The sequence below is a fragment of the Bombyx mandarina genome, chromosome 25 (assembly GCF_030267445.1).
Source record: "Bombyx mandarina strain Sakado chromosome 25, ASM3026744v2".
In the NCBI taxonomy this organism is placed as follows: Eukaryota; Metazoa; Arthropoda; class Insecta; order Lepidoptera; family Bombycidae; genus Bombyx; species Bombyx mandarina.
In genome coordinates, this window is record NC_143231.1 from 3151002 (window position 1) to 3177247 (window position 26246).

The 26246-nt window shown below is 39.3% G+C and overlaps 3 protein-coding genes across 3 annotated transcripts in view; 1 reads left to right on the forward strand and 2 right to left on the reverse strand.

Moving 5' to 3' along the window:
• The window catches only part of LOC114243932 (N-acetylneuraminate lyase), a 275732-nt gene that overhangs the window by 67599 nt on the left and 181887 nt on the right, over nucleotides 1-26246 (reverse strand). The gene's annotated exons all lie outside the window — the stretch shown is intronic.
• Nucleotides 4415-8874, forward strand: LOC114243974 (lopap). The gene is made up of 4 exons (XM_028175643.2): nucleotides 4415-4615; nucleotides 5869-6094; nucleotides 7284-7388; nucleotides 8615-8874. The coding sequence occupies exons 1-4, from the start codon at nucleotides 4505-4507 to the stop codon at nucleotides 8806-8808; spliced, it is 636 nt and encodes a 211-aa protein (XP_028031444.2). The 5' UTR covers nucleotides 4415-4504; the 3' UTR covers nucleotides 8809-8874.
• LOC114243975 (bilin-binding protein) lies at nucleotides 15059-24529 on the reverse strand. The gene is made up of 4 exons (XM_028175644.2): nucleotides 24365-24529; nucleotides 19271-19484; nucleotides 18792-18893; nucleotides 15059-15972 (listed from the first exon to the last, which is right to left on the reverse strand). Exons 1-4 carry the CDS (start codon nucleotides 24470-24472, stop codon nucleotides 15791-15793), a joined length of 606 nt encoding a protein of 201 aa, XP_028031445.1. The 5' UTR covers nucleotides 24473-24529; the 3' UTR covers nucleotides 15059-15790.

Below are 26246 nucleotides of genomic sequence, written 5' to 3' on the forward strand. Positions count from 1 at the left end.
TAAAGGCGAAATCATCAATGCACGTTACGGACCCGACAAGAAACCTACATCTACTTTCTTTGTAAACATTGAGCCTAGTGTAAATAACCCTGCAGCCAAGAATATAACTCATATATTTAACCAAAAGATCAAGATAGAGGATCCTCGCAAATCAAAAAGTATTGTTCAATGTCAACGTTGCCAGCGCTACGGTCACTCGAAAAATAACTGTATGAGACCATATAGGTGCGTTAAATGCGGTGAGGGTCACAAAACCTCGGAGTGCCAAAAGAAAGATAGAACCACACCAGCTAAATGCGCTCTCTGCTTGTGTGATCACCCGGCTAACTACAAAGGCTGCGAAATTTACAAGGAAATCCTTGCCCGAAGAAATAAAAACTTTACTCCAAGAGAAAGACAACCCGCTCTAGCTATCACAGCCTTGCCCATTAATCCAATCAGCTCCATATCGACAAAAACTGAAGGTATCGAAAGACCAACTCACCAACGAACTTATGCTGAAGTCGCTGATGGAAGGAATTCCCAATCTAATCAACAATCCTACAACAAACTGGAAAACATCCTACTTAAACAAAGTGAGAAAATGGACCTCCTATTACAACAAATAGGCTCCTTAGTGAGTCTTATTACTTCTCTCGTCTCCAAGCTTCTAAAATGACTTCGCTGCATATTGCCACTTGGAACATCAACGGCCTTGCCCCTAATAAAAACGAACTAGAGACGTTCATCAAATCTAACAAGCTTGATGTTTGTCTTGTCTCTGAATCGCACACCACACCAAGAAGCAGAATATGTGTTCCAGGCTTTTCCGTGTACGTCACCTGTCATCCTGATGGAGGGGCCCACGCTGGCACCGCGATAATTATCAAGAACGGTATAAAGCATTATCTCCTGGAATCTACTGCGGCTCCCTATCTCCAAGCCACAACTGTAAGGGTGGAGGATCGTTCCGGACCCCTAATCCTTTCTGCGATATATTGTCCACCGCGCCACACAATAAAGGAAAAAATGTTTACTGAGTTTTTTATGTCTTTAGGCAACCGATTCATTGCTGGTGGCGATTGGAATGCCAAGCATACATACTGGGGCTCAAGATTAACAGTAACTAGAGGTCGGGAATTGAAAAAGAGCATTGAAACTAATCACTTGTTAGCTATGACAACTGGAGAGCCGACATATTGGCCTACGGACAGTAACAAAATACCTTACCTCCTGGATTTCTTTATTACTAAGGGTATCAGCGCACAAAATACTCTGATAAAGGCAAGTCTCGACGGCAGCTCTGACCATTCACCTGTCTTGCTTACGCTTAGCTCAATGGCTATGCCCAGCGATACCCATACCGTCTATCTCCACAATTATAGAACTGATTGGCAATGTTTTCGGGAATTCCTCGAATCAAACATAAACCTATGTATCCCACTCAAAACCAAAGATGACGTTGACAACGCATGCCTCTATATTACAAACATTATTCAAGTGGCGGCTTGGTCTAGTACACCTGAAATGAAGGGTCCTTCGAGAGGGGCTCCAATCCCTCTTGCTATCAAGGAAAAAATCGCCGCCAAACGTCGCCTTCGCAAAATTTGGCAGACAACCCACCGATGTGCGGATAAAACCAGACTAAATCGAGCTATTAAAGAACTCAAAGATCTTCTGGATTACGCTTCAAACGAATCACTCACGCAGAGATTGGAAAAAATGTCTCCAAATGCAAATGGCTCTCACAACCTCTGGAAGGCAACAAAGTACCTCCCACAGCCGCAGCAGTGCTCTCCGCCTTTAAGATCCGGTAATAAATGGGCGCGAACTGACCAGGAAAAATCTCAGGCCTTCGCTATATACCTGGCTGAAGTATTTAAACCCAACAGTACGGATAGTCCAGAGGATCCCGAAATAAACCGAGTATTAAAGCAAGACTTGCAATTATGCCTACCCTTGAGTCCTACAACACCAAAAGAGATAGCTAGAGAAATAGCCAAAATGGACCATAATAAAGCGCCTGGATTTGACTTGGTTACCCCCAGACTATTGAAAGAGCTCCCTAGGAGGTGCATTCTCTTTTTGACCATTCTTGTCAATGCTACATTGAGAATATCGCATTTCCCTGCACTCTGGAAAACATCCCAAATTGTGATGATCCAAAAACCTGGTAAACCGCCTAACGAGGTGTCTTCTTATCGCCCTATTAGCCTGACGCCGGTTTTGTCAAAGTTATGGGAAAGGATCGTCTTGGCACGATTATCCCCTTGCCTGGATGCATGCCATGTAATACCTGACCACCAATTTGGCTTCCGGAAGCACCACTCAACCATAGAACAGGTACACAGAGTGTATTGTACAATAAGACATTGTTTGGAGAGGAAAGAGTACTGTTCTGCTGCTTTTCTCGACGTACAACAAGCTTTTGATCGAGTTTGGCATAGGGGACTGCTCTGTAAAATTAAAAAGCACCTTCCACATTCCTACTTTCTGCTGTTAGAGTCTTATCTCAGTGACAGAAGGTTTCAAGTCAAGCTCCGTGATGCCAGATCTTCTCTCTTTGCCTGCAGAGCCGGAGTGCCCCAAGGCTCCGTACTTGGTCCGGTCCTCTACAACATTTTTACTAGCGATTTACCCCAGTCACCAGAAATAGCTGTAGCAACCTTTGCCGATGATGCAGCCTTCCTCAGTTGTAGCAGCGATCCTAATGAAGCGACTAGACTGGTGCAAACCCAGCTCGATGTCACTAACACTTGGCTGACCAAGTGGCGCATTAAAGCTAGCGCCCCCAAGTCTCACCACATCACATTTACTCTAAGACGTGTTACTTGTCCTCCAGTCAAACTCGGCCACGATACATTGCCGCAATCAACCTGTGTTAAGTATCTTGGATTCCACTTGGACCGAAGGATGACATGGAAAGACCACATAAAAACGAAACGTAATGAAATTAACATTAGATTTAAAAACCTACTCTGGCTTCTCGGTAGACAGGCTGCCTTATCCCTATCCAACAAGCTACGGGTGTATTACTCAATAATAAAACCGATCTGGACGTATGGAATCCAACTGTGGTCGACAGCCAGCAAATCCAACATTATGTGCCTCCAGAGAGCTCAAAACAGTATCCTGAGAGTACTCTCATCGGCGCCTTGGTATACTCGAAATTCTGAAATCCACGAGTACCTGGAAATCCCAACCGTCTTGGATGAAGTTAAACGATACTCAGCCAACTATAAGAACCGCTTGAAAGCTCACCCAAACCCGTTGTCCAGCTTACTATTGCAGCCAAATCCGATTAGAAGACTCAAGAGAGCCGACGTGCTACCCTACTAAGGAGAGACGGAGCATTGGCTCTGTCCCTCCAAACCAATTGTTAAGTCACAACTCACCTGATTATAGTCTTGGCGACTGATCGCAGGTGTTAAAGTAGAAAAAAAAAAAAAAAAAAAAAAAAAAAAAATGTCGTCGACTTTGGTTCTCCGATTTTAGTTTTCTAGATGAACGTCATTAATACCAATTGCGAATAATGATGTCCGCCCGCCAAACTAGATTATATCGTTATTGTAGTAATGCTATTTCTGGAAAACGCTTATCTAAGTATTTCTTCAAACGAATTTATTTAACATAAACAATACAGAATAACAAAATTTCTCGGTAATGTTTTCGTACGCTATCCATTAATTCATTTTAATTATTTTATATAATGCTCATGCTGATAACATAATGGAATCTGTAAATAAATTTGACCTAACCATAAGGCACTGTTCACATACTTATATAAATAAATGAAATTTGGTTATTTTTTTTAATATATTTGATTTCGTTTTGGACAGCCAGACGAGCTCACAAGGCACCTGATATTAAGGCTACCAGAGCGCATAGACATCGTCACTCCCTTGAAACTGGTACACATGGAGCCAGGATTGCAAATGGAGCCAGGTTGTCAGTACTGACCCATAAAGCCTTCAGGGCAAGACTCAATACCACTGTTGGGTGAATTCATGAATTTTGCTAATTTGAAATTAATTGCTTCTGTACCTCCAAACCCGCCCCTATCCAACTATTTAACGGTAGGCAGCGGCTTGGCTCTGCCCCTGCATTGTTGAAGTCCATGGGCGACGGTAACCACTTACTATCAGGTGAGCCGTATTCTCGTCTGACTACACGGGCAATAAAAAAAATAGTCGTTTATATTTTTGTTATTAGAAAGATAATCGAAATTTTGACCTCTTATCTCAACATGATCGAAATATGAGTAAACACTATTTGGTTCATGAGCTCTTCTACCTATTTACGGAAAATGATACAAAAATGATATATCGTAAAAAAATCAGCCACTATACATACGCCTTAAGCATTTATCAGAATACCTCGTCTCGGCAATTGGATTCTGCGTCCGATTCGCGACCATTTCAGCTCGAGCCGTCTTTATTAAGATCGTCGGTTTTATTGGATAATTACCGCGTGGGGTGGGAGACCATTTGATCTGCAACGTTCGTACCAATCGCTCGTTTTAACAATGTTATTGTTTCTGCTCTGTATCTCTTTGTATGGCGCTTCAGGAGCGGAGTTCACGCTACCGGGTGAGTGTCCAAATATGAAGCTGCAAGAGAACTTGGATTATACTAAGGTAAGTGATCATGTATGCAGATATATTAGGCTAGAGTCGTGCTGTTCCATAGTAGATTCAAACGGCTTTACGTCTCCGAGTTACTTTGTTTTATGGCCCTAAACTGAAAGACCAGCTAACGACTCATCTGATACCCAGTTTTCACGCATCACAACGTGACTACCGCCATTTACCCCCAAAAATGAGGTACAAGTCTCATTTGTATTGTATACCGTATATATAATATCAGTTTTATATCTTATATGGGTGGCAAAGCTCACGGCCCATCTAATGTTAAGTGGTTACCAGAGCTCATAGACATCTACAACGTAAATGCCGCCGCCCCTTGAGACATGAGTTCTAAGGTTTCACTTTACAGTACAACGGCTGCCCCAACCTTCAAACCGAAACGCATTATTACTTCATGGCAGAAATAGACAGGGCGGTGATACCTTCCGGTGCGGACTCAAAAGCCGTCCTGCCACCAGTAATTACGCAAATTATAATTTTGCAGGTTTGATTGTTAATACACGATATTATTCCTTCATCGTAGAAATCAATCGTAAATATTTGTTAAGTACGTATTTCATTAGATTAATTAGTACCTACCTGCGGTATCCGAACAGCGGCGCATCGCTTGATACGTGGTTGCGCCAGCGTCATAACAAATTTGTAGATAGATGTTTTTATAATAATATGGCAGCTATGACACTTTTCCCTTCCCCTTCCTCACTCATCCCCCGCGCCCTGTATTGGCTAGTACGAGCGACGTGGGCAGAAAGAAAAAAGAAGAAAAATATGGCGGTTACCTAGCGCGCGCTCCGCATTACAGAAATCAGTTATTTTGTGTTTTAATTATTGAGATGGCCTAAGACTTTATTCTTATACAACATTAGTGTCAGTGTATCACAGTGTCGCGCAAGATAGAAGATACACCAACTGGCTTCAAGCACTTCTAGCAGCCGCGATTCGGACGACTCCATCGTCTCCAGGTACGGCGTTTTCCTTCACAATTTCCCTCGGGTTGTGTTCCTTTATTTCTTCCCGCCACGGCCCGAGAAAGTGTCATAGTTAAACAACGCAAATACAGTCCACACTCATTTTTTGTAATAGATGACCGTTACAATTTTGGTCTACCAACCGCATAGCGCAACCAATACGAATGCACCGGACGTCTTATCCTTTAGACCACGACGACATCAATTTCAGGGACAAATGTCCTTTTCACCCTGTGTGTGAAAATCGGTACGTACTTATTTATGGTGAAATTACAGTTTTCAGGGGTATGGTACAACGTTGCAAGCTACGCAAGCGATGGACGACCAATCTACGATTGTGCTACCCTGGACTTCCAGGAAGACAACCTTGGCTACACCCTACGGGAGACGTACGTGAATGTCGACGGGGGTAATAGAACCCAGAAGTCTTACCTGGCAAGAGTCGACCCCACGTTTGATGCTGGAAACAAGGCTCAGTTTATTGTCAGCCACGAGGGCGGTGGTAAGAAAGAGTCCTTTAGTATAAAGACCCTTCATATAGGTTCACTTTGATGAGCACAGTTATCTATAAAATATTTATTATTAATGTCTCAAATTTCTTTACAAAAGCCCGTTTTACTCACTGTCATCTCACATTTTTCCTCTTTCTTTTTCTGTCCTCCAAATCGATTAAAGTATTTTTGCTTAGATGTGGTAATGATCTTTTTGGTCACCCCAAGTTACTCAGCCCGATGGTTAGGGGCACTTTGATACTCGACGTCGGTCTGACGATCATGTCTTTCAGTTTCGGCCAAAGACAACCTAATAAATAATGTACCTTGGATGATGGAGGTCCTTTCTGTATCTCTGAGGTTTTCAAAAAAAAAGTTCGTTACCCATGAAGTAGCTAAGAATGAACGCACATACATGTTTGGAATACGAGTTTGGATTAAGAATTTTAATAAATAGCAGTTTGACAACAGACAAATAGATATGAGACAAATCATATTCGGAATACGAGTTTGGAAATAAGGATTGTAATAAATAACAATTTTACAATAGACAAACAGACACAAAATAACGTACATAAAATCTCGATCGAGTATCCTTTTTTAGTATTCTACTGCTTACTATTCGTGCACTTTACTACAGACTATACAACCGTTACGTCTATTTCTTCGGCTTTTGCTTCTATGAATAATTCTCTTCAAGACGAGCGACATTCTTATTTTAAGGCTCCGATTTTTATTTTCCTTATTTTAAGCTTTCAGTAATACAAATTATTTTGAAGAACATTTAAGTAGTTACTGGTCGTGTAATAAAAATCAAACCCGCAAAATTATAATTTGCATAATTACTGGTGGTAGGACCTCTTGTGAGTCCGCGCGGGTAGGTACCACCACCCTGCCTATTTCTGCAGTGAAGCAGTAATGCGTTTCGGTTTGAAGGGTGGGGCAGCCATTGTAACTATACTTGAGACCTTAGAACTTATATCTCAAGGTGGGTGGCGCATTTACGTCGTAGACGTCTATGGGCTCCAGTAACCACTTAACACCAGGTGGGTTGTGAGCTCGTCCACCCATCTATGCTATAAAAAAAGAGGTTAAATTATGATAGTAATTAATTAACAGAATTTCCAATAATCGGTCACAATGACAGGTCTACGAAAATCGATTAACGTGATTTGTAAAAATGACTACATTTCTTTACAGATAAAGTTCTGCAGTTTCCGTTTTTCATCTTGTCCACTGATTACGATGAATACGCCATAGCGTACACGTGTAAAACGTTAAAGAAGAAAACCAGGACTCATTATGGTCAGTGAAACCAAAACTTCAAACATTTTATTCTATTTGGGGTCATAGTAACCGCTCTAATAATTGTAGCAGAACTTAAGACGAAGGGAAATTCATCGCCCACTACGCCTTAAGCAGTTAACATAACGTGGATGCCATCCCCGGCTATAGATATGAGAACGAAGGCTCAACTACATAACACCTTGCCCAAAACACATCATTACGGATCTTCCCGATCCATTAACGGTGCTTTTAGGTACCACAAGCCTCGATCAGCGTCCTAGTCGAACCGATCCGGTGGTAGATTCTGCGAAGCATGGCTCTTGCTAGGGTTCGTGTTACCAACATCGTCAGATTCGAGTCCCGTGAGCTCACCTACTTGTTAAGGTTACGCTGAAATAACCTCTCAAGGCTATCAGCTTAGGTAGGAAAAAAATTAATAACACCTGTTCCACCCGTCAAACTGGAACGCTGGACTGATTCGTGGTGGATATAGGCTGAGCGGTGGCATCTACTCGTGCGGTCTTACTCTAGCGCCCTGTTGTAAAGATATTCGTTAAATAAAATACAATTTGAGACTTCGATCACACTTTTCAAGGAAGGCGGGAGTAATCTATATACTAATATATAAATCTACAGTGGTTTTTACGGATGTTCCGTTATGACTACTGAACCATGGATCCGATTGACTTTAAACTTGGTATCCATGTAGAAAATACATGTACTTCATCGATAGGCCAATATTTATACGAGTGTTGGACTCCCTACCCCAATTGCGGGGACGTTTATGATGAGAATCTTTGTGAGGATGAGAAATAATAATGTTAATTTTAAATGCCCAGCGAAGCGGACGGGTACAGCTAGTCATATGATAATATATTTTATAGGCTACGGTAACAAACTAACACTGAGTGAGTCCTGAGTTTCTCTGTCCCTTATGAGCAGAGAAAATGTAGTTACTAGAAATGGTGGAATCCGAATGTATATTTTGATTGATGAACAGATCATCATCATCAGAGTCGGTTACTTTTGGCAAAGCAGTCTTGGTCATGTGGAATCCTTGTTTATTAAAGCCTTGACATTTGTTCTCCATAGTTCGCGATCGCCCTTAAATGGGGTTTTGGTAAGGATTTTCACCTGATCAGTCCAGCGCATGGGGCTTCGTCCACGAGATCTTTTACAAATGAACAATTTAAATAATGGTCCTATAACTAATTGTGGATGTGTGTTCACGCTTTAATCTCCAGTTTTCACATGGATCCTCACGAGAACCAAGAACAAACTGCAAGGCGATACCCAAAAGAAAGTAGAGACTGCTCTTTCGAATTACCTAGAACTGGCCGAGCACCGAAAGCAGTTCGTCTTCAAAGATTTCTCCGAGGAAGACTGCTCCTACACGGATCAATTCAAGACCGATTTCTTTACAAGCAACTTCTGGTGATGATTGTTTCTTGATTTATTTACTTGACTGTGATTAAATAAAGAATAATTGTGTATTTTGTATTGATTCGATTGATTTTGAATTTATTTTATCTTCTGCCAACAGTAATCACTGCAATCAATTTCTTGAATTGTGGACCAATATTGGAGACTTCTTTTCTTCATTGCCTAACTTTAACCTTTTTTTTGTATTGCCCTTGTAGGCAGACGAGCATACGGCCCACCTGATGGTGAGTGGTTACCGTCGCCCATGGACTTCAGCAATGCCAGAGCAGCAGAATGCAGAGCCAAGCCGCTGCCTACCGCTATTTGTGAGCCAACACTTCACTTTCTTTCATTTGGACTATCTACATTTATATTTGTATCCGTTGTGTGTATGTATGTATTGTATTTTTTCTGGAGAAATAAAACCCATAAAGGGAATCGAGACAGAACAAAATATATTTTTTTAGTTTCTCATACTGTTCTTAGACTCTCATCATTGAACTTAAATTGGGTACCAAACTATAATGTAATTAATTTTAATTTCTTTCAAAATGGACGGAGACATTAAAATCTATTGGAAAATAATTCACTAATACCCAATAGAATACCTAGATTTGGGTCTAAAAGGTACAGCGGATCCACCGTCAGACGTGGAACTCCACTAAAGTTAAAAACTTTTATGATACCGCCACGGCTTATGGAGGTAAGATAATTTCGCATAGATACATGTTACGGTAAATGTTGATAATAAAAAGATCCTAAATCGATTCTGATTCGTGGAATTTCGATAATAAAGTGCAATCAGATAGGTATAAAAATAAACTACAAGTTTTTATTTTAGATAATTCGATTAACTACATTGGAATGACAAATTCTGTGTCAAAATTAATTCAGAGGCGATGATAACCTAGATTTAAGTTTAGGCTGTTTTTTACTAACAATAAAAAAAAATACACAGGATGCTAAGTGGCTAGTGGTTGAAATTTGAAAAGTGAAATACATACATTAATATGAAAATAGATTAAATAAAATTTGGTATTGTCTATGTAAAATAGTTATAATTTATCAAGAACCCAAGAATCTATCTTTCCGATATTTCGTTTCTTTTTCAATAGTGTAGTCTCTCAGATTCTAAACAGACAGAAAACCAGAATTATCACAATTTCATTCCTAATTATTCTCAATATTTAGATCAATATTTCCATATCCTTTGATATTCATATTTATTCTCGAGAACAAAGGAAAAAATTGTGCATATCAGCTCCGATGCGCGACTGTAGTTTACCCTTTGATTGTCAATGAATAAAAATCAGCAAACGGGGCTCTTAATACTAAAAGTTTCTATGTATTTGACGGCGTTAACAATATTTCTAATAAACATCACGTGCAACAGGCGTGACTCACACAAGCCGGGTGCGCCGGCCGTGTCGTTCCACTCGTGCAACAGAAGTGACTCATAAGCCAGCTGCGCCGGCTAGTATAAAAAGGCGGTGCGTGCCTTGCGAAAGACATTCGTTGGACTGCGTTTGCCTGGTGCACTTACTATATCGTTGTTACGTTGTGTGATTCAGTGACTGTTGTACGTACTGGTTAAAGTTGGACAAGTGTTAAAGTGAATTGTTAAGATAACATATTGTTGATTAAATCAGAAATCAAAGGTGACTTCGTTTAACTTGGTGTTCAACAAAATAATGTCTACCCTCAAGCTTACATCAGAAGTGAGATCAGGACTCTACTCTCACTGGCGTGACGTGTTTGAACATGTTCGAAGTACAGCAAAAAAAAAAAAAACATTATGCAGATCAGAATACTAGTAGTGGTACGCCACAAGAACGTGAATGCAGCATACGTAAGTCGTGTAATAACGTCTCTGTTACCTCGATGGAAGATCTGAGCCACGAAGAAATCGTCACATCTTACGTTCTGGCTCATGTTGCCCAGTTTGACTGTCGACTTCATCACATGGCGTTTACTAACGGAAATACAACACGTAACAAGCTATTGCAAGAAATTAAGGCAAGTGCAAATCTCAAGTGAAACTTCGATCGCAATAATGGATCTGTCACGACGAGTGGGTAGTTCCGACACGAATCGTTTTTAAGCCAATGACTACTGCTAGAGTTATATGGCACTAGTACAGTAAACCAGGACATGAGACTGTGAATTGTCGCTGAAATTTTAGAATCTACTCGATTCAATACCAATAACACTACACGTTCGATGACTTCGGGCTCCAGCAAGCAAGCAAGCAAACAAGAAAGCAAGTTTCCGTGGGGAAGAAAAATTGACACATCTGAAGTCGTCGTGACCTGTAAGATAAGACGTCCGGTGCGTTCGTGTCTGGCGATGCGGCGGTGTTCGGGTTCCGCTGGCGGATGCAGGTTTTTCCGGTGAAGTGCGTGCTTGTGCGTGCTTGTGCGTGCTTGACAAGTGTTCGCGGTTGGCTTCCTCAGTGTGGGAGTAACATCGTGTAAGAGAGGTGGAACCCGTAAAATTGTAGTTTGCGTGGTGGCTGGTAAGATTTGTTGCGGTAAGAAGTTTGCATGGTGGTAAAATGTCTTGTGAGTCTGCACAGGTAGCCGGAGGTGAGACTTCCGCGGTCGCGGCCCACCCAGTCCGCGAGAACCGGGCAGATCGCCTCGACGGTACGGAGGCCGGCCGACGGGTCCGCCAAACGACGAGATCACGCCTCCAGCACGGACTGCCGATATTGGAGCCCCCGCGCTCCGGCTGCACTTGCGCTAGGGTGCGCCGCCTCGTAGGAGACTGTGCTGTGGCAGGTCCAACCAGAGACGTCAACGTGTGTTCCAGAGCTTCAGTGTGTTACAGATAAGTGGTTTTGGCTTCCCCTTTATGTTCCATTCAAGGTCAGAATGTAGTCTCAAAAAAAAAAAAAAAAACATAGTAATTTATTCAATGGTAAGCGGTTTCATGAACAAGTCACTCAGTAACTCGGACCAATCATGGCAAGAGCAGTTAGGGGATATTCAACTCGCCCTTAATAGTACACGTTGTCGAGTAACAGGGTTTACTCCAATAGAATAGATGTTTACCGTTCAGGGTAGTTCACTTGAAATATCTAAGTTTCAACAGAGTGATAATCCCTCTAGATTAGATCTTGATTTAGCACGGTCGAAGGCCTGCGAAAACAAAAAAAAAAAAAAAAAATGGGCACAGACAGAAGCTTGGTTTAGTCGAGGCAAAGCTAAAGTCAAACTCTTTTCCGCTGGGGGTTTTGTTTTCGTAAATTAGACCGAAAATATAAAGGTCCCTTCAACATTACTGCACCCCGAATCCTGATCACGCAGGAGCAAGTCACCGTCGTCGCCCTAGACACGTCCTTACGGATCCACCAGATCCAATAACTCTTGCATTAGATACCTTCAGCTCTAACACTAGGAGCAGGCTGAGGAACCCCGGTAACCGTACTCATCGAACTCTACAAAGAGGTCGACGTGCAACCTAACCCATGCATCAGCCCACTGAGTTTCTCGCCGGATCTTCTCAGTGGGTCACGATTCCGATCCGGTAGTAGATTCATTCGCGAAGCAATTGCTCTTGAGTTGTTAGGTCTCCTTTGGAGGCACTCGGGCAGTTGTTAGCAAATCCCACCCCTCTTGGCTGAGCCTTTGCTCGCCCACCCGTCCCGGTGAAGCGGGAAAGGCCTCCGGACCACCAGTAATCTTTCAATCATCTGCAGTTTTGGAAAACGATAGGTATAAGTTGAGACATGTAAATGGTTCTAGTGTACAAAGTTTCCCATGAAAACTTACGCGAAGTACCTCGAGGCCCGTCAGGCCTACTAGAAATTTCTGAAAATTATAGTGACGATGACGTGACGGCGTACACAGATGGGTTAAGTAATCTTGTTCATGAAACTGATCTTAATGATGACGACTCTATCACTGACAATAGAAGCGACATTTTTGTCCGCAAATAGCGATACAGCAAACATAGTCTGCGGGTAGTGATACAATGTCTGTAAGCTCAGGCACCTCAGGTGCAGGTGTTGGAAATGTAGAAAACGATGGTCGGGCTCGCACTATTTCTGAAGAAATTCCGTATAAATGTTCTGGTTTAAGAGAGGTTTTAACAAACGCTACCGTACACGCAGATTAAAAAAAAAAAAAAAAAAAAAGAGAATTGTATGTGGCTAGAGAGATGTTAATCCGGACTAGCAAAAAAAAAAAAGAGAAAAAAAAAAAAAAAAAATTGTAAGTCATTGAAGGGTGTATCCGGTCCAATGACTTGGCTAAAGGGATGTTAATCCGGACTAGCAAAAAAAAAAAAAAAATGTAGGTCGTTGAAGGGTGTATCCGGTCCAACGACTTGGCTAAAGGGATGTTGATCCGGACTAGCAAAGAATAAAAAAAAAAAAAAAAGAGAAAAAAAAAAAAAAAGAAAAAAAAAAGTGTGAAGTCATTGAAGGGTCTGTCCGGTCCAATGGCTTGGCTATAGGGATTTTCATCCGGACTAGCCACAACAATTAGCTACAGGGATTGCGATCCGGTCTAGCATTATCCGGTCCAGTTCGAAAAACTGAAGGGATAACAATTCCGATTTAAGTTAAAAGGGACATACTTACATACCTGAAGAGATTTAAATGAACTGGCCCAGGTATGTAAGCAGTCAGTATTTATAGCCAGTATAGGATTTTCTGAAGAATTATGCGAACCGAACCGTATTAGATTGTTAATATCATAGACCACGTTTTAAGTTGCATCCGTTAATGTCAGGATGAACGAATACGCTTATTGTCTACAGAACAACCATAAAAAGGCGCACGAGGACGAGCGCATGTCAGTATGGCCGTGACGGCGTTAACAATATTTCTAATAAACATCACGTGCAACAGGCGTGACTCACACAAGCCGGGTGCGCCGGCCGTGTCGTTCCACTCGTGCAACAGAAGTGACTCATAAGCCAGCTGCGCCGGCTAGTATAAAAAGGCGGTGCGTGCCTTGCGAAAGACATTCGTTGGACTGCGTTTGCCTGGTGCACTTACTATATCGTTGTTACGTTGTGTGATTCAGTGACTGTTGTACGTACTGGTTAAAGTTGGACAAGTGTTAAAGTGAATTGTTAAGATAACATATTGTTGATTAAATCAGAAATCAAAGGTGACTTCGTTTAACTTGGTGTTCAACAAAATAATGTCTACCCTCAAGCTTACATATTCTTATTTGTACTTATCCGTCTTTATTGAGTTAAATATTACACATAGATTATGTTACACAAAAATATTGTGCAGTACTGTAATCGGGCAACTGGGCAGCAGACTTTTTAGTATGATATCTACGATTCACAATCGGTATTTACTAGTGATACGGCGGATAATAAGCCAGCACGAGTAGACCACCACCATCTTGGCTGTTTCTGCCGTAAATTGATTGTACATTTCAAATTGTCCGGTGGGAGAGCCATTATATACGCTTAAACCAAATTTGTGCTACTCTCACAGACACTGCACTAGGTCCATAAACAGTGCAATTTTTTTTTGCGGCTTGTGTTGCATTTTTAGCTTTTTTGTAGTAAAATTTTAAAATGTATCGAATTTCTTCATTAAATTCACTCATTTATTGACAGTACGAAAAATAAATAAAAATCACACATTTTCCTAATTTGAATTCGGAATTATCTTCTTTAAAATTTAAACTTTTTAATGTTACCAAAACCAGCCAGATACAAATAGTATATAGCCAAAGAGATTTTATTACAAGTTCATACATACTATAATGCGAAAAGTATTGTATTTCAACACAAGTGAGACTTCGACATAGCGTATCAAGTTGGGTGGTTTGTGATTTCTATAAGCTGAAACTCAAAACCTAGCCGAGAAACCTAGTAGTGAAAATAATAGAAACTACATACTTTTAGAACCCACAATGAAATACGAAAGCATTTGGCAGCTGATTATCGTAATTTCTCAAAGCCGTTGACCCAACGCGTCGACTGATTATTGATCGTGTTACATTGTTGCAAGAGTTGTACAAGTTAAAAAAATAATTTCACAATTATTTTATTTGGTATTGGCCTGTCCAGAAGAACCAGGAATAAAACTACAACAAAAACTGATCTAATGTTAATCGATTATCTAAATAGAAAAGTTGCAATTGCATTGAAATAACGGATAACCAAATCTAAACACTCAATCGTTTTGCCGCATAATTAGACAGGATAGAGTTACTAACTTGTTGGGACTAAAATATTAGTGCAGTAAAATTACACAGATGTTTAAAAATTGGATGGAAAAAAAAACACGAAAATATCACATAAACACAATTTAATAAAGCTTAGAAGTCTATTATAAAGTATATAAAATAAACAGTAGAAGTATATAAACTATATATATAATGTGTCACGATTAACGCAACGAAGATATCGTCTAAACATAATACGAGTATGTCTAGAGTGATCTAGAAAATAGTTTTATTCTCATCCAACAGATAGACGTATCTGCTGAAATTCTTGACAACGTACAAACACATTTGGATCCGTATGATATCGATCAAGACTATTAGGTACTCTTGAGTTCATTGAAATACACAGCTGTGTTGTTTAAACCAGTAATATTGGTAGAACAAAGCCCCGATCGTTGTTGAGGCTAAGGAAAAGGCAGATCCGGTTCCAATAGCGCCAACAAATAAAATAACAGTCCCCTCCTGGAAGTGTGTAGGAGTGATATTACCCATCGATGTCTAGTTTATTACTATGAAATAAATTTGTGAAAAGTTCCTTATTGGTAGATAAAAATCCAAAAAAATATTCTTGCGATCTTAAAAAGTTCCATAAACGCAAATCTGTCTTTAACGAAGGCAAAGAATTTTAGGCCGAACTGACATTAGGGAAAATTGCGAAAAATATGGTCATACCAGTAATAGGCTGGCTATGGAGTTTACAGTCAGGTTCTACCAATAAAACCAAACCCTATGTTAATCTTAATACTGTGGTTACTATTCAGTTTGATTCCCCGCAATGCTTCAAGTATCTTTTCAGTCTTAATGTTTTCCGTGTTCGGTTATCACGCTGGAGCTGGTAAATTTGCAGGCTTCCTCTGAAAAATCGGTATGCACAAGTTTCGAAGAGTCTATCTCTTTGGAGTGCTCCTTGATGAAATTATCGACAGCAGTTTTAGCGTCGCCTTCAAGCTTCTTGTTTCTAGAGAGGATCCAGACGAACACTGAAATGAAATTTCAGTTATTAAACTTGGCTTGCTAGGGCTTGTTGTGTGGCAAACACCCGCTCCAGTATTTCGATTGAAAACATGTTTTTATTGATTTATTAATTACAACACAAATATTGCGGCTTTTCCGTATATTTTTGATAGCTCAGAAATGAAATCTATCTTTAAAGCACTCAGATATCCCTTATGGTTTTTCTTCGATTTAGTAAAGAAATATTAAATGACTCGTAAATGCATATTTCAAAGTTTGCAATGGGAAAATTGTTTACAGGATAATATGAAGTATCTAAATTCAGGAGAATTAACCTCAATTCTTTACAAATGATACAATGTAAAATAATTCTGATAGCGCTACACGTTGCGCCTTCGTAATTGATTTACAACATGATTTAGAAAAATTATACAATAATATGATCACAATAAAGATAGCTTGGACGCGACTAACTGTTCATGACCTTTATCAGTTACGTGAAGAAATAAACATATTTTTTATCAATATTCAGCAGCCTTGGTTTTAGTGTCTTAGATTATTGGTACATATGTGAATGAATTCACACAAGTCCTTATTAATATTATCGGTTACTATTCAACTGATTAATAAAGCTCTTTAAGAATGCCTATTACGAAATATTTTCTCGCTCTAAGAATTTATGACAATTGAAATCAGCCCATTCGTTGAAGGCAGTAGGTAGGGTGTATAAGAGTTGAACCAACTAAAGCTCCCTGTCGCTCAAAACCCGCCTCCAGTGGAACCCGCTTTGGATGAGCACTTCATTCTTCCCACTACTCTGCCCTCATTAGGCGCTGAACCGGCAACCATTCGTCAACGCCATAGTTCTTCACAAGACGACTGTAACAGTAGTAGCTTATACCTTGTCTCCCTCACTGGTTGCCGAAATGTTCGAGCCCTATTCCCTACATCCCTATTTCATGCACAAGCTCTAGGACGGTGGATTGGTGCAGAAAAATAAGAGTGCTCTCTATCTCACCAATCACTTGCCTTATGGTGCACTCATAGAAGTGGAAAATCGGAGCCACCAATAAAGAAGTCAAGGATATGATTACTTTTTTTTTTCGAGAATCTAGTACATTATGACATGAACGCCACCTTAAAAAATGAAGGGTCACGATTACACTGAACGCTCAAACTGGTACGGACGAGCTCACAATCCATGCTGCTATAAGTAAAAGTAGTAGAAATAATCTCTTTCTTGAGTATTTTACAGATATTTTTTCTGGTCCTTGAATCAGTAGGCCCAGATCTACAATTCCATATTTGGGTTGACTTTTGAAGCAAGCTTTGAGAGTACCGTGCTAACTCATTCTCCATCAAGGACTACCAACGAATAAGAAGAATTGTTCTCTATCGACTTCCGCTGTAAAGGCAGGCATGGTGGCAACTTTCTTGCATTTACGTGCATGATGTGGAAACGAAATAAGCTGTCCTTTTTTAACAAGGTGACATTCTACAAAACTTGCATACGTTCGTGCAGTCATGCAAGTGTATTTTCGCTGACGCAACCCGATCGTACATAAACTCTTCCCAGGTCATCCAATCCTGTTTTTGCAGGATAGCCATCGGAGCACCGTGGTACATGGGTAATGTCGACCTTCACGACGATCTAAATTTAGAACCGATACGTAAGTATCTAAAGGTAGCGTCAGAACGCTACTTCGAAAAAGCGGTGCGACACGATAACCCTCTCTTATCGTGGCTGTCGTTAATTACAAATCCGACCCAGGTTATGGCGCAACGCAAAGCCACCATCGCCGATCCTCCAGATCCACTCTTTGAGCTTTTAGGCCCCTCAAGCACCGATCACCATCCTCGTCGAACTCGTCGACAAGGACGAGGAGTTCGACAAGTACTAACTCATAGACACAGCCCACTGAGGTTCTCGCCGAATCTTCTCAGTGAGTCACGATTCCGATCTGGTGATAGATTCTGCGAAGCACTGATCTTGTTTGGGCTAGTGTTAGCAAATTCTCTAAGGTTGAGCCAGTGAAGCGTTTAGGATTGAAGCAAATAGGTAGGTAAAAAAAAGGAAAAAATGCATATAAAAAGGACGGTTTGTTGAATTTAGAGCACAATATGAAAGTGAGATAAAATAAAGAATGACTAAAAACTTAATTTGTTTCGTTGCTTTTAGATAATTAAACTTATCGTCGAATATTATCGTTTTTTATCAGGCTAGTGACTCAAAGCACAACAGTCACAGTGTGCCCGAAAACGTGACGCGTTAATCGTTTTGCACAAGAATTTAAGTCAATTATTGGGTAATGTTATTATTTCTACCTAATTGAAATGGGTACGAACATTGTTCACGAGAACTAGATTACAATACCCAAGTTTGTATGAGAGATTTTTTGAAACAAAATTTTGTTTAATATTGTAGGGCAATATGATGGACAGGTGAACTAGCAACTCGCCATTAGATCTGAAGCATTTTTCGAAGCCTAAAAACACCATGACATAAATACCCCAGTCCAGTTCAAGATATGAAATCGAAGTTTAAAATGCCTTTGATACAAGTCCCATCTATCAAACCGGACTGTAAGAAGCATTTGCAGTAAATATTAGGATATTCATGCACAGCACGCTTTCGTATCTACTACATTCAATCTGGCTCTTTAGTAAAACCTTTAAGCTAAATTTTTGAAAAGAGTTGCTGCCGATCCATGTTATAGGCGTGCCTCTATGATTGTCGATGCCTATGAGCGATATTGTCTTCCCAAGAACATTTATCACGCATTGTTAATAATCTGTATTTATCTGGGAATATAAAAAGACTAAGATTTAGGACCAACATTCTTACCTTGATGAGACTTTTTCTTGTCATCGTATTTGCAGTTGTAAGCGATGGCGTAGTTATTATAGTCAGTCGCCAAGACCTGCACTGATCCATCGCGAGATATTTCTGTAAAAAAAAGGTCGATTAGTCGTTGTTACTACGTGGTGTTTAATGGAATTCACCTGTTGTCATGTCAATTTAAATAAAAAAAAACAAGAGACATCAGCTAAAAATATTCTAAAACATTTTAAGAGGGTAGGCTTTAGGTAGGTGGGTTTACTGATGGCTCCGTGTTGTGAATTCGAGCAGGTAGGTTGACCAGCAACTCGACTATACCGAGAAATATGATCATGTATGTAAGTGTGAGTAGGTCAGTTTATATGCAATACAATTTTATATATTCTCATTATGATGTCTAAGTTAATGAATCAAGAGACGACACCTGACCTACTATATAAAAAAACGCACACACATGAAAGGAATTCAGAAAGATCGTTAACTACCTCCAAACTTAAAAGTGACTGTTAGCTTTGCGGCTTTATTGGCATCGTCGGTGAGCTTGGCCGTTCCTTCTATATACTTCTTGACACCGTCGATGATATGCACGTTCTTGACCTTCACCACGTCACCTTCCAGTTTGTATTCAGCTGAAGAGCATTTGCCGTTCTTCTCAGATTCGTTGGGAAATTTCGAGATTTCATACCAGATTCCTTGGTACTGCAAGAAAAATTAAACGTTTCTTAGAATGAGTAGGCTATATTTAGTACAAAAACTAAAATATACCCCGTCTACTACTGCTGTAGTACTGATGGAAGGAAATGCCGTAAGCTAAACTAGGCCTACCTATTCCTGTCAAAACATTTTCATGTCTTAAGTTTTGAGGGGTACGTTGCAAATGGATATACTACTGGATATCGGTCATCTGAATGACCGGTCGTAAAACTCAAACCAAATCCCTAATCAGCCTGATAAGAGGATTTACTGCCACGACCCAACAAAATGTGGAATGAGAGCAAGAAGAATAAAAAGATTTGAATGGTATATGAATTTGAACTTATATAGCTATAACGGCTGGGTAGAATCTGGTAATCGAGACTTTAATCTGAAGTCTCTTAATCTCTAGTCTGTGATTTCCATAAAAAGAAAACCAATTCAAAGTGGAAAAAATCTGAGGCCGCTAAATGTTCGCTCGCGTCGGTTTGCGAGATTGATCCGCCATGTTTTTTCTCATATTTGAACGACAGTGACGCTTCTGCTTCGAACATTCGTTTATTGAAGTAAAAAAAAGTACTAAAAATATTGTTTTACTGGTTTCCTGGTCATTCCTGGTTTTACTAGTCATTAGGAAACTTATTTCATTACATAAGCAATCTTAATCCAGTTACACGATCGACATTAAAGCCTCTATTCTTAAAGCCTCTATTCGAGCACAAACATTCTCTGGTTTATTTATATATTTCTCGAAGTTATGACTTCGATTTCTTTAAATAAAACTACTTTTGCGATTTGATCTCTCGTTTTTTTCATAATTTGTTTGTTGTCGACACACAGTCCATACGATTGTGGGTAGTTAGGTACTGTCGCTAATGGACATCTGCAACGCCAGAAATAAAGCCGAACCACTGTACAGAAGATCTTCTCAAACCATATTAGAAAAAGGGTGTTTAAATTTCAATTATCAAATCGATAAAATACTTAGATGACATCATTGTCATAGCTAAATAATAGATCGTAATTGTTTAAGCAAACAGAACACGGAAACCGAGAATTTAAGAACACGTCATAATGTAATCAAAGCGATATTTAATCAAGTTATTTAATAATAAGAAATGGACGTTGTCCTATGTTGCCGGGTGTCGTTTTACGCGTGTCACCATGTTTTAACATGCATCATTAGAATGATAAAACAGTGATAGGATTAAGTGAAGCATTTCGATTGGTTCGTGCGTAATTGTGAATTGAATTGTAATCGCCTTATTGAAGAATTAGTATCGCAGCACCAGGCTATGACGCTCCGTACCATTCATCGTTATGTTGACTTGAACGTTAAAAGTTAACAAAGTTAATTAAATATTTAATTGAATGGTAATATAGTTTATAATTATATATAAATTATGCAAATCAACTCTAAAAATTAACCTAAAACTAAAAACCTTAAAATAATAATAATAATAATTTAATAACTAAAAGATATTATTAAAAGGAGTCCCTTTAGGCAAGGTTCCGAAGATACTGGCAGCGTTCCCCCTTTCAATAGCTAAATTAAAACAATTCTATATTTTAGAAATCCTCAAAACATTCTTGAATGCTTGGCTGTGCCTCTGGAAGTGCGAAGATGTCTATGAGCGACCGTGACCACTCACTATCAAATGCTCCATAAGCTCTTCTACCTACACTCCAAACAATACAAATCAAATATTATTATGTAAAGAAATCTTTCAACGTAAACGTCTAAGATGTTCGATTTATGAAGGAACAATGACAATACAATATTTCTATTACTTTGGCTATTTGGCCATAAGGATATTAACTCTGACACCAAAATAAATAAAAAACTACCTCAAACACCAATCACAGAGAAAAATATCATGTTTGGCATTCGTGAATGCTCATATCACCGTTTATTTTGACCTTATATGACACACGTCACACTAGTTCAGTTCGTAAGAACTGTAATTTCTTTATAGTAGGTACCTCCACTATACATTTTATCATCTTTTTTTGCTTAGATGGGTGTAGGAACTCCCGGTCCACCTGATGTTAAGTAGTTACTGGAGCTCATAGACATCTACAACGTAAATACGCCACCCACCTTGAGATATAAGTTCTAAGGTCTCAAGTATAGTTACAACGGCTGCCCCACCCTTCAAACCGAAACGCGTTACTGCTTCACGGCTGAAATAGACATGATCGGTGGTACCTACCCGCGCGGACTGACAAGATACCATTAGTAAAAGTCTTCCTTATTTCGCCATTCTTCTAAGATTCACTAATCATTATCCACAGTTCAGGTTTTAGCTTCCTCTTATGAGCACACCTTTCCTTCAACAATATGAAGTCCACATACATCCACAACGTATACAGAAGAAATACTACAATGAAATGTGACGGACATTATATCTATAAAGGCAGTTTTGACAATAATACAATTAAACACAAGCATTTTGAAACCAGTCCTTCATGGTCCAAAGAACCAATTGATAAGGCCCAAGCCCCATTTATCGATTCAAGCCATTGAGATCGAACAATCCTTGAATGTAAATTATCGACAACTACCAGCCTTCATTGGGTAATTTGTTCATTTGTGAATGGAGTCGCTTAGTTCGTTTACTCATCAATTGATCAAAATTAGGAAAACGGTATTAATGGAAAAGGTTTTCGTCCTTAACGGCTCCTACTTCGAAGGTCCGAAAGTATTCATAAAAATGTTCCTCCTTATTGAAATAAAATTGGAACAAGCAAATACGTGACAACACAAAAAAAATTACGTTTGAAAAAAATATATTGACTATAGTATTTTACGTTTCGCGTGATTTAATAAAAATTATAATCAATAACGTGTTAGCTGTTTTGTTTTCTCTCGTACAGATAGAGTAAAATAGGCTATATTTTATTTAAAACTAGCTGACCCGGCAGACTTCGTAGTGCCTCAATCGATAAATAAAATACGTAAACTTTTGAACAAAATAAACTTAAAACAAACAAAAGGAATCCGTCCGACGGGGGACACATCAAAGGGAAAATAAAATTGTTATTTTTATTTAATTTCGTGCAATAATTCAAGACCAAAATTAGCCAAATCGGTCCAGCCGCTCTCGAGTTTTAGCGAGACTAACGAACAGCAATTCATTTTTATTTAAATAGATGATACGGATACTCAATTTAGATATACCAATTTACGGATTGGGAATCTACCGGGCGCGCCTGGACTCGGCTAAATATTTACATATTTTTTTTTTTTAATGTATGTACGAATATCAAGCGTCGCTCGTAATTAAATCCTATACGACCCTTTTACGGAGAAGACAGAATAATTATAGTTTTAGTAGCGAAAACCAAACTAGAGATGATTTGAGATATGTATCATCGTCTTTGCTCGAATTGAATATTTTTAAATTGTCATTATTACTAGTATATTACTTTTCATTTTTTTATTGCTTAGATGGTTGGACGAGCACACAGCCCACCTGGTGTTAAGTGGTTACTAGAGCCCATAGACATTTACAACGTAAATTCGGCACCCACCTTAAGATGTAAGTTCTAAGGTCTCAGTATAGTTACAACGGCTGCCCCACCCATCAAGCCGAAACGCATTACTGCTTCACGGCAGAAATAGGCGGGATGGTGGTACCTACCCGTGCGGACTCACAAGAGGTCCTACCACTAGTAATACTATAATTAATACTAGATAGCTCTAGAGTCTAAAGGAACAGAACAGAACCGAACCTAGTAACAAACAAATGATTACACGATTCTATTTATAAATATAATCACACAGCCGCATATTTCAATACACACTAATTAACATCTGATAAACTAAAGTTAATTGTTGTTTCGTGTTCAAGTTTTCGTTTCTTAGATTACCAGAACCCGCCTTGAAATCATGAATCAGATGTGTGGACGAGCTCACAGCGCACCTGGTGTTAAGTGGTTACTGGAGCCCATAGACATCTACAACGTAAATGCGCCATCCACCTTGAGTTCTAAGGTCTCAGTATAGTTACAACGGCTGCCTCACCCTTTATACCGAAAGGCATTACTGCTTCACGGCCGAAATAGGCAGGGCGGTGGTATCTATCTACCCGTGCGGACTCACAAGAGGTCCTACCACCAGTAATTACGCAAATATTAATTTTGCAGGTTTGATTTTTATTACACGACTAAATGACCCGGCAGACTTCGTAGTGCCTCAATCGGTAAATAAAAGACCTAAACTTTTGTATAAAATAAACTTAAAACAAACAAAGGGAATCCGTCCGACGGGGGACACATCAAACAAAAAAAAAACCTTTTAAACCTTCTCTGAACTTCGACAAATAATTCAAGACCAAAATTTGCCAAATCGGTTCAGCCGTTCTCGAGTTTTAGCGAGACTAACGAACAGCAATTCATTTTTATATGTATAGATGTTATTCTTTCACCGTGGAAGTCAATCGTGAACATTTGTTGAGTACGTATTTCATTTGAAAAATTGGTACACGTCTGAGATTTGAACACCGGTGCATCACTCAACACGAATGCACTGGACGTCTTATCCCTTAGGCCACGACGACTTCCACTACTTAGATCTATATTCGACCAACACCGTCATAAAATCATTTGGTTTTCTACCAGATCTCAATTTATGCTTCGCGGTAGAAATACGACGGCTTTATCTAATGTCCAACAATAATGGTCGAATATTTTATACATTAACCTTAGTAACTTCAAAATTATACGAACGAATTACACAACCTAACAAAAATAAACATATCTTTGAAGAGTATTCTCGTGCAAAAATCTTTTGATAGCGTTCGAACATCATTGAAAAGATAAAACTTCTCAGAGATAAATGAATAGGAGCAGATAATACAGCAAGATGTTTCAAATCTACTCACAGCTGTCAAGTTGAAGTTGTTCACCGGTTTCAGCTCAGGGCAGGTGCCTTCGTGAATAACTTCAGCAGTCGCCGCCGCAAGCAGAGTCAGTAGCACTAGCCTCAGCATTTTGGATTTAGAATTTAACGGTCACACTTGATAGTCGGGTGAAGACTGGCTCTCTCGCGTCGAGATGAGCCTTTATATACCGGTGCAGAGGTCATGGACGAGATTCAATTTTCGAACGCGAGATTAGTTAATTGAGAAAATTACTTCTATTGCGGGGGTTGGTACCCGCGTTTCCAGAACGATCTGTTGGCATGTTCGCATTTTCTAGAATGTACAAATTGATTAAATGCCAATATTTTTAAGTGCAACGACATTTATTCCATAATGTATATTTGGCTGTTGATTTTATCAGCGCAGAGCCAAGTTCACTGCCCATCTGATATCGGACAATTCGAATTTAATATGAATTGTAAAACAGCTTCTTATCTGTCAGCTTGCCGGTGGTGACAGGCGTCTTGTGAGCTCGTATAGTCAGGTACCACCGCCCTGCCTATTTCTGCTGTAAAGGAATAGTACGTTTCGGTTGGGGATGCCGTTGTACTGTAAAACGGAGACTTTCACCTCATGTCTCAAGGTGGATGGCAGCATTTACGTCTATGAGCTCTGGTAACCACTTAAAACTGCGTGGGCCGTGCGCTCGTCAACCTATCAAAGCCATAGAAAATCCACAAAGAAAATCCACCTTCTGACCTAGCCAAGTGTACTCCGACAGTATAGGGCCTGGACCTGATGGTTTAAGGTGACCGTATTATTCGCGTTGGTCTCTAGTGGCGTTGATAAAACCTTAGACTGGCAGTAAGTAATATAAACAGACAGTTGTAATTGAGCCCAGATACAAGATGGTAAAAAGTTATGGAACAAAACGGTATCTACATACTTTAGTTAAATGTAAATAAACTATATTAAAAAACGTTGTGAATTTTCTTAAAAAATGCTAAGAAACTTTTTCGCCGACTTATTATAATAGTGCGTATTGTCAAAACGATTTTATTAGCTTCGTATACTATGTGTACATATGTTAATTTGTATGTAATGTATGAGCCGTTGACCTCATTTTAACCGACTACAAAACGTACGATTGACTTGATTAATTAAAACTATTATAATTTTAAAGTTTACAGTTTTATTTCGCATTTTTTAACTTTCGTCACATTATCTCCGTCGTATGTGACAACGACAACCGTATAGTACTCGGAACATCGGAAATAATAGTATATACGACTGACCGTGCTCGCCCGCTTCGCTATAAATATCATAATATATCATATAAATATTAGCGTATCCATTAAGTACATGTATTTTCTACATGGATACCAAGTTTCAAGTCAATCGGATGCATGGTTCAGTAATTATAACGGAACATCCGTAATAACACTTTAGTTTTATATATCTATATATTAATACGTGAAGCAAAAACTTTGTATCCCTTTTTACGAAAATTGCGCGGACGGAGGAGAATGAAATTTTCCACACTTATAGAGAATATGGAGAAGAAGTGCACAATGCTAATATTTTTTTAAATAATGCATAAAAGATACATTAAATCAATAAAGAAAACATTACACACACACATACCATGTATTTGACGCACACGCATGTATACTATTTATTGTCAAACTTTTGTTCTTGACGTCTGTGGTCAAATTGAGAATAGATTAAATATTGTTTGTCTTTATAAAAAAAAAATTATAGTGTAGTCTTGGCGAAATTTGTGATTATAGAAGTATAAAATACAATCATAATAGTAAACAAACTTACAATTCCAATTAATTATAGTCGAATTTCCACTACTGCGGGACCTCTAGTCAGTATAGATTCGGAAAAACCAAAGAAA

Bases quoted from the DNA above. Each gene is read 5' to 3' on its own strand.
- LOC114243974 (XM_028175643.2), top strand. From the start codon at position 4,505: ATGTTATTGTTTCTGCTCTGTATCTCTTTGTATGGCGCTTCAGGAGCG. The intron at 4,616-5,868 runs GTAAGTGATCAT...GTGAAATTACAG, and splicing joins AGAACTTGGATTATACTAAG to TTTTCAGGGGTATGGTACAA. The intron at 6,095-7,283 runs GTAAGAAAGAGT...ATTTCTTTACAG, and splicing joins TGTCAGCCACGAGGGCGGTG to ATAAAGTTCTGCAGTTTCCG.
- LOC114243975 (XM_028175644.2), bottom strand. From the start codon at position 24,472: ATGCTGAGGCTAGTGCTACTGACTCTGCTTGCGGCGGCGACTGCTGAA. The intron at 19,485-24,364 runs GTGAGTAGATTT...TTTTTCTTGCAG, and splicing joins ACAACTTCAACTTGACAGCT to TACCAAGGAATCTGGTATGA. The intron at 18,894-19,270 runs GTAGTTAACGAT...TTTTTTTTACAG, and splicing joins AGTCACTTTTAAGTTTGGAG to AAATATCTCGCGATGGATCA.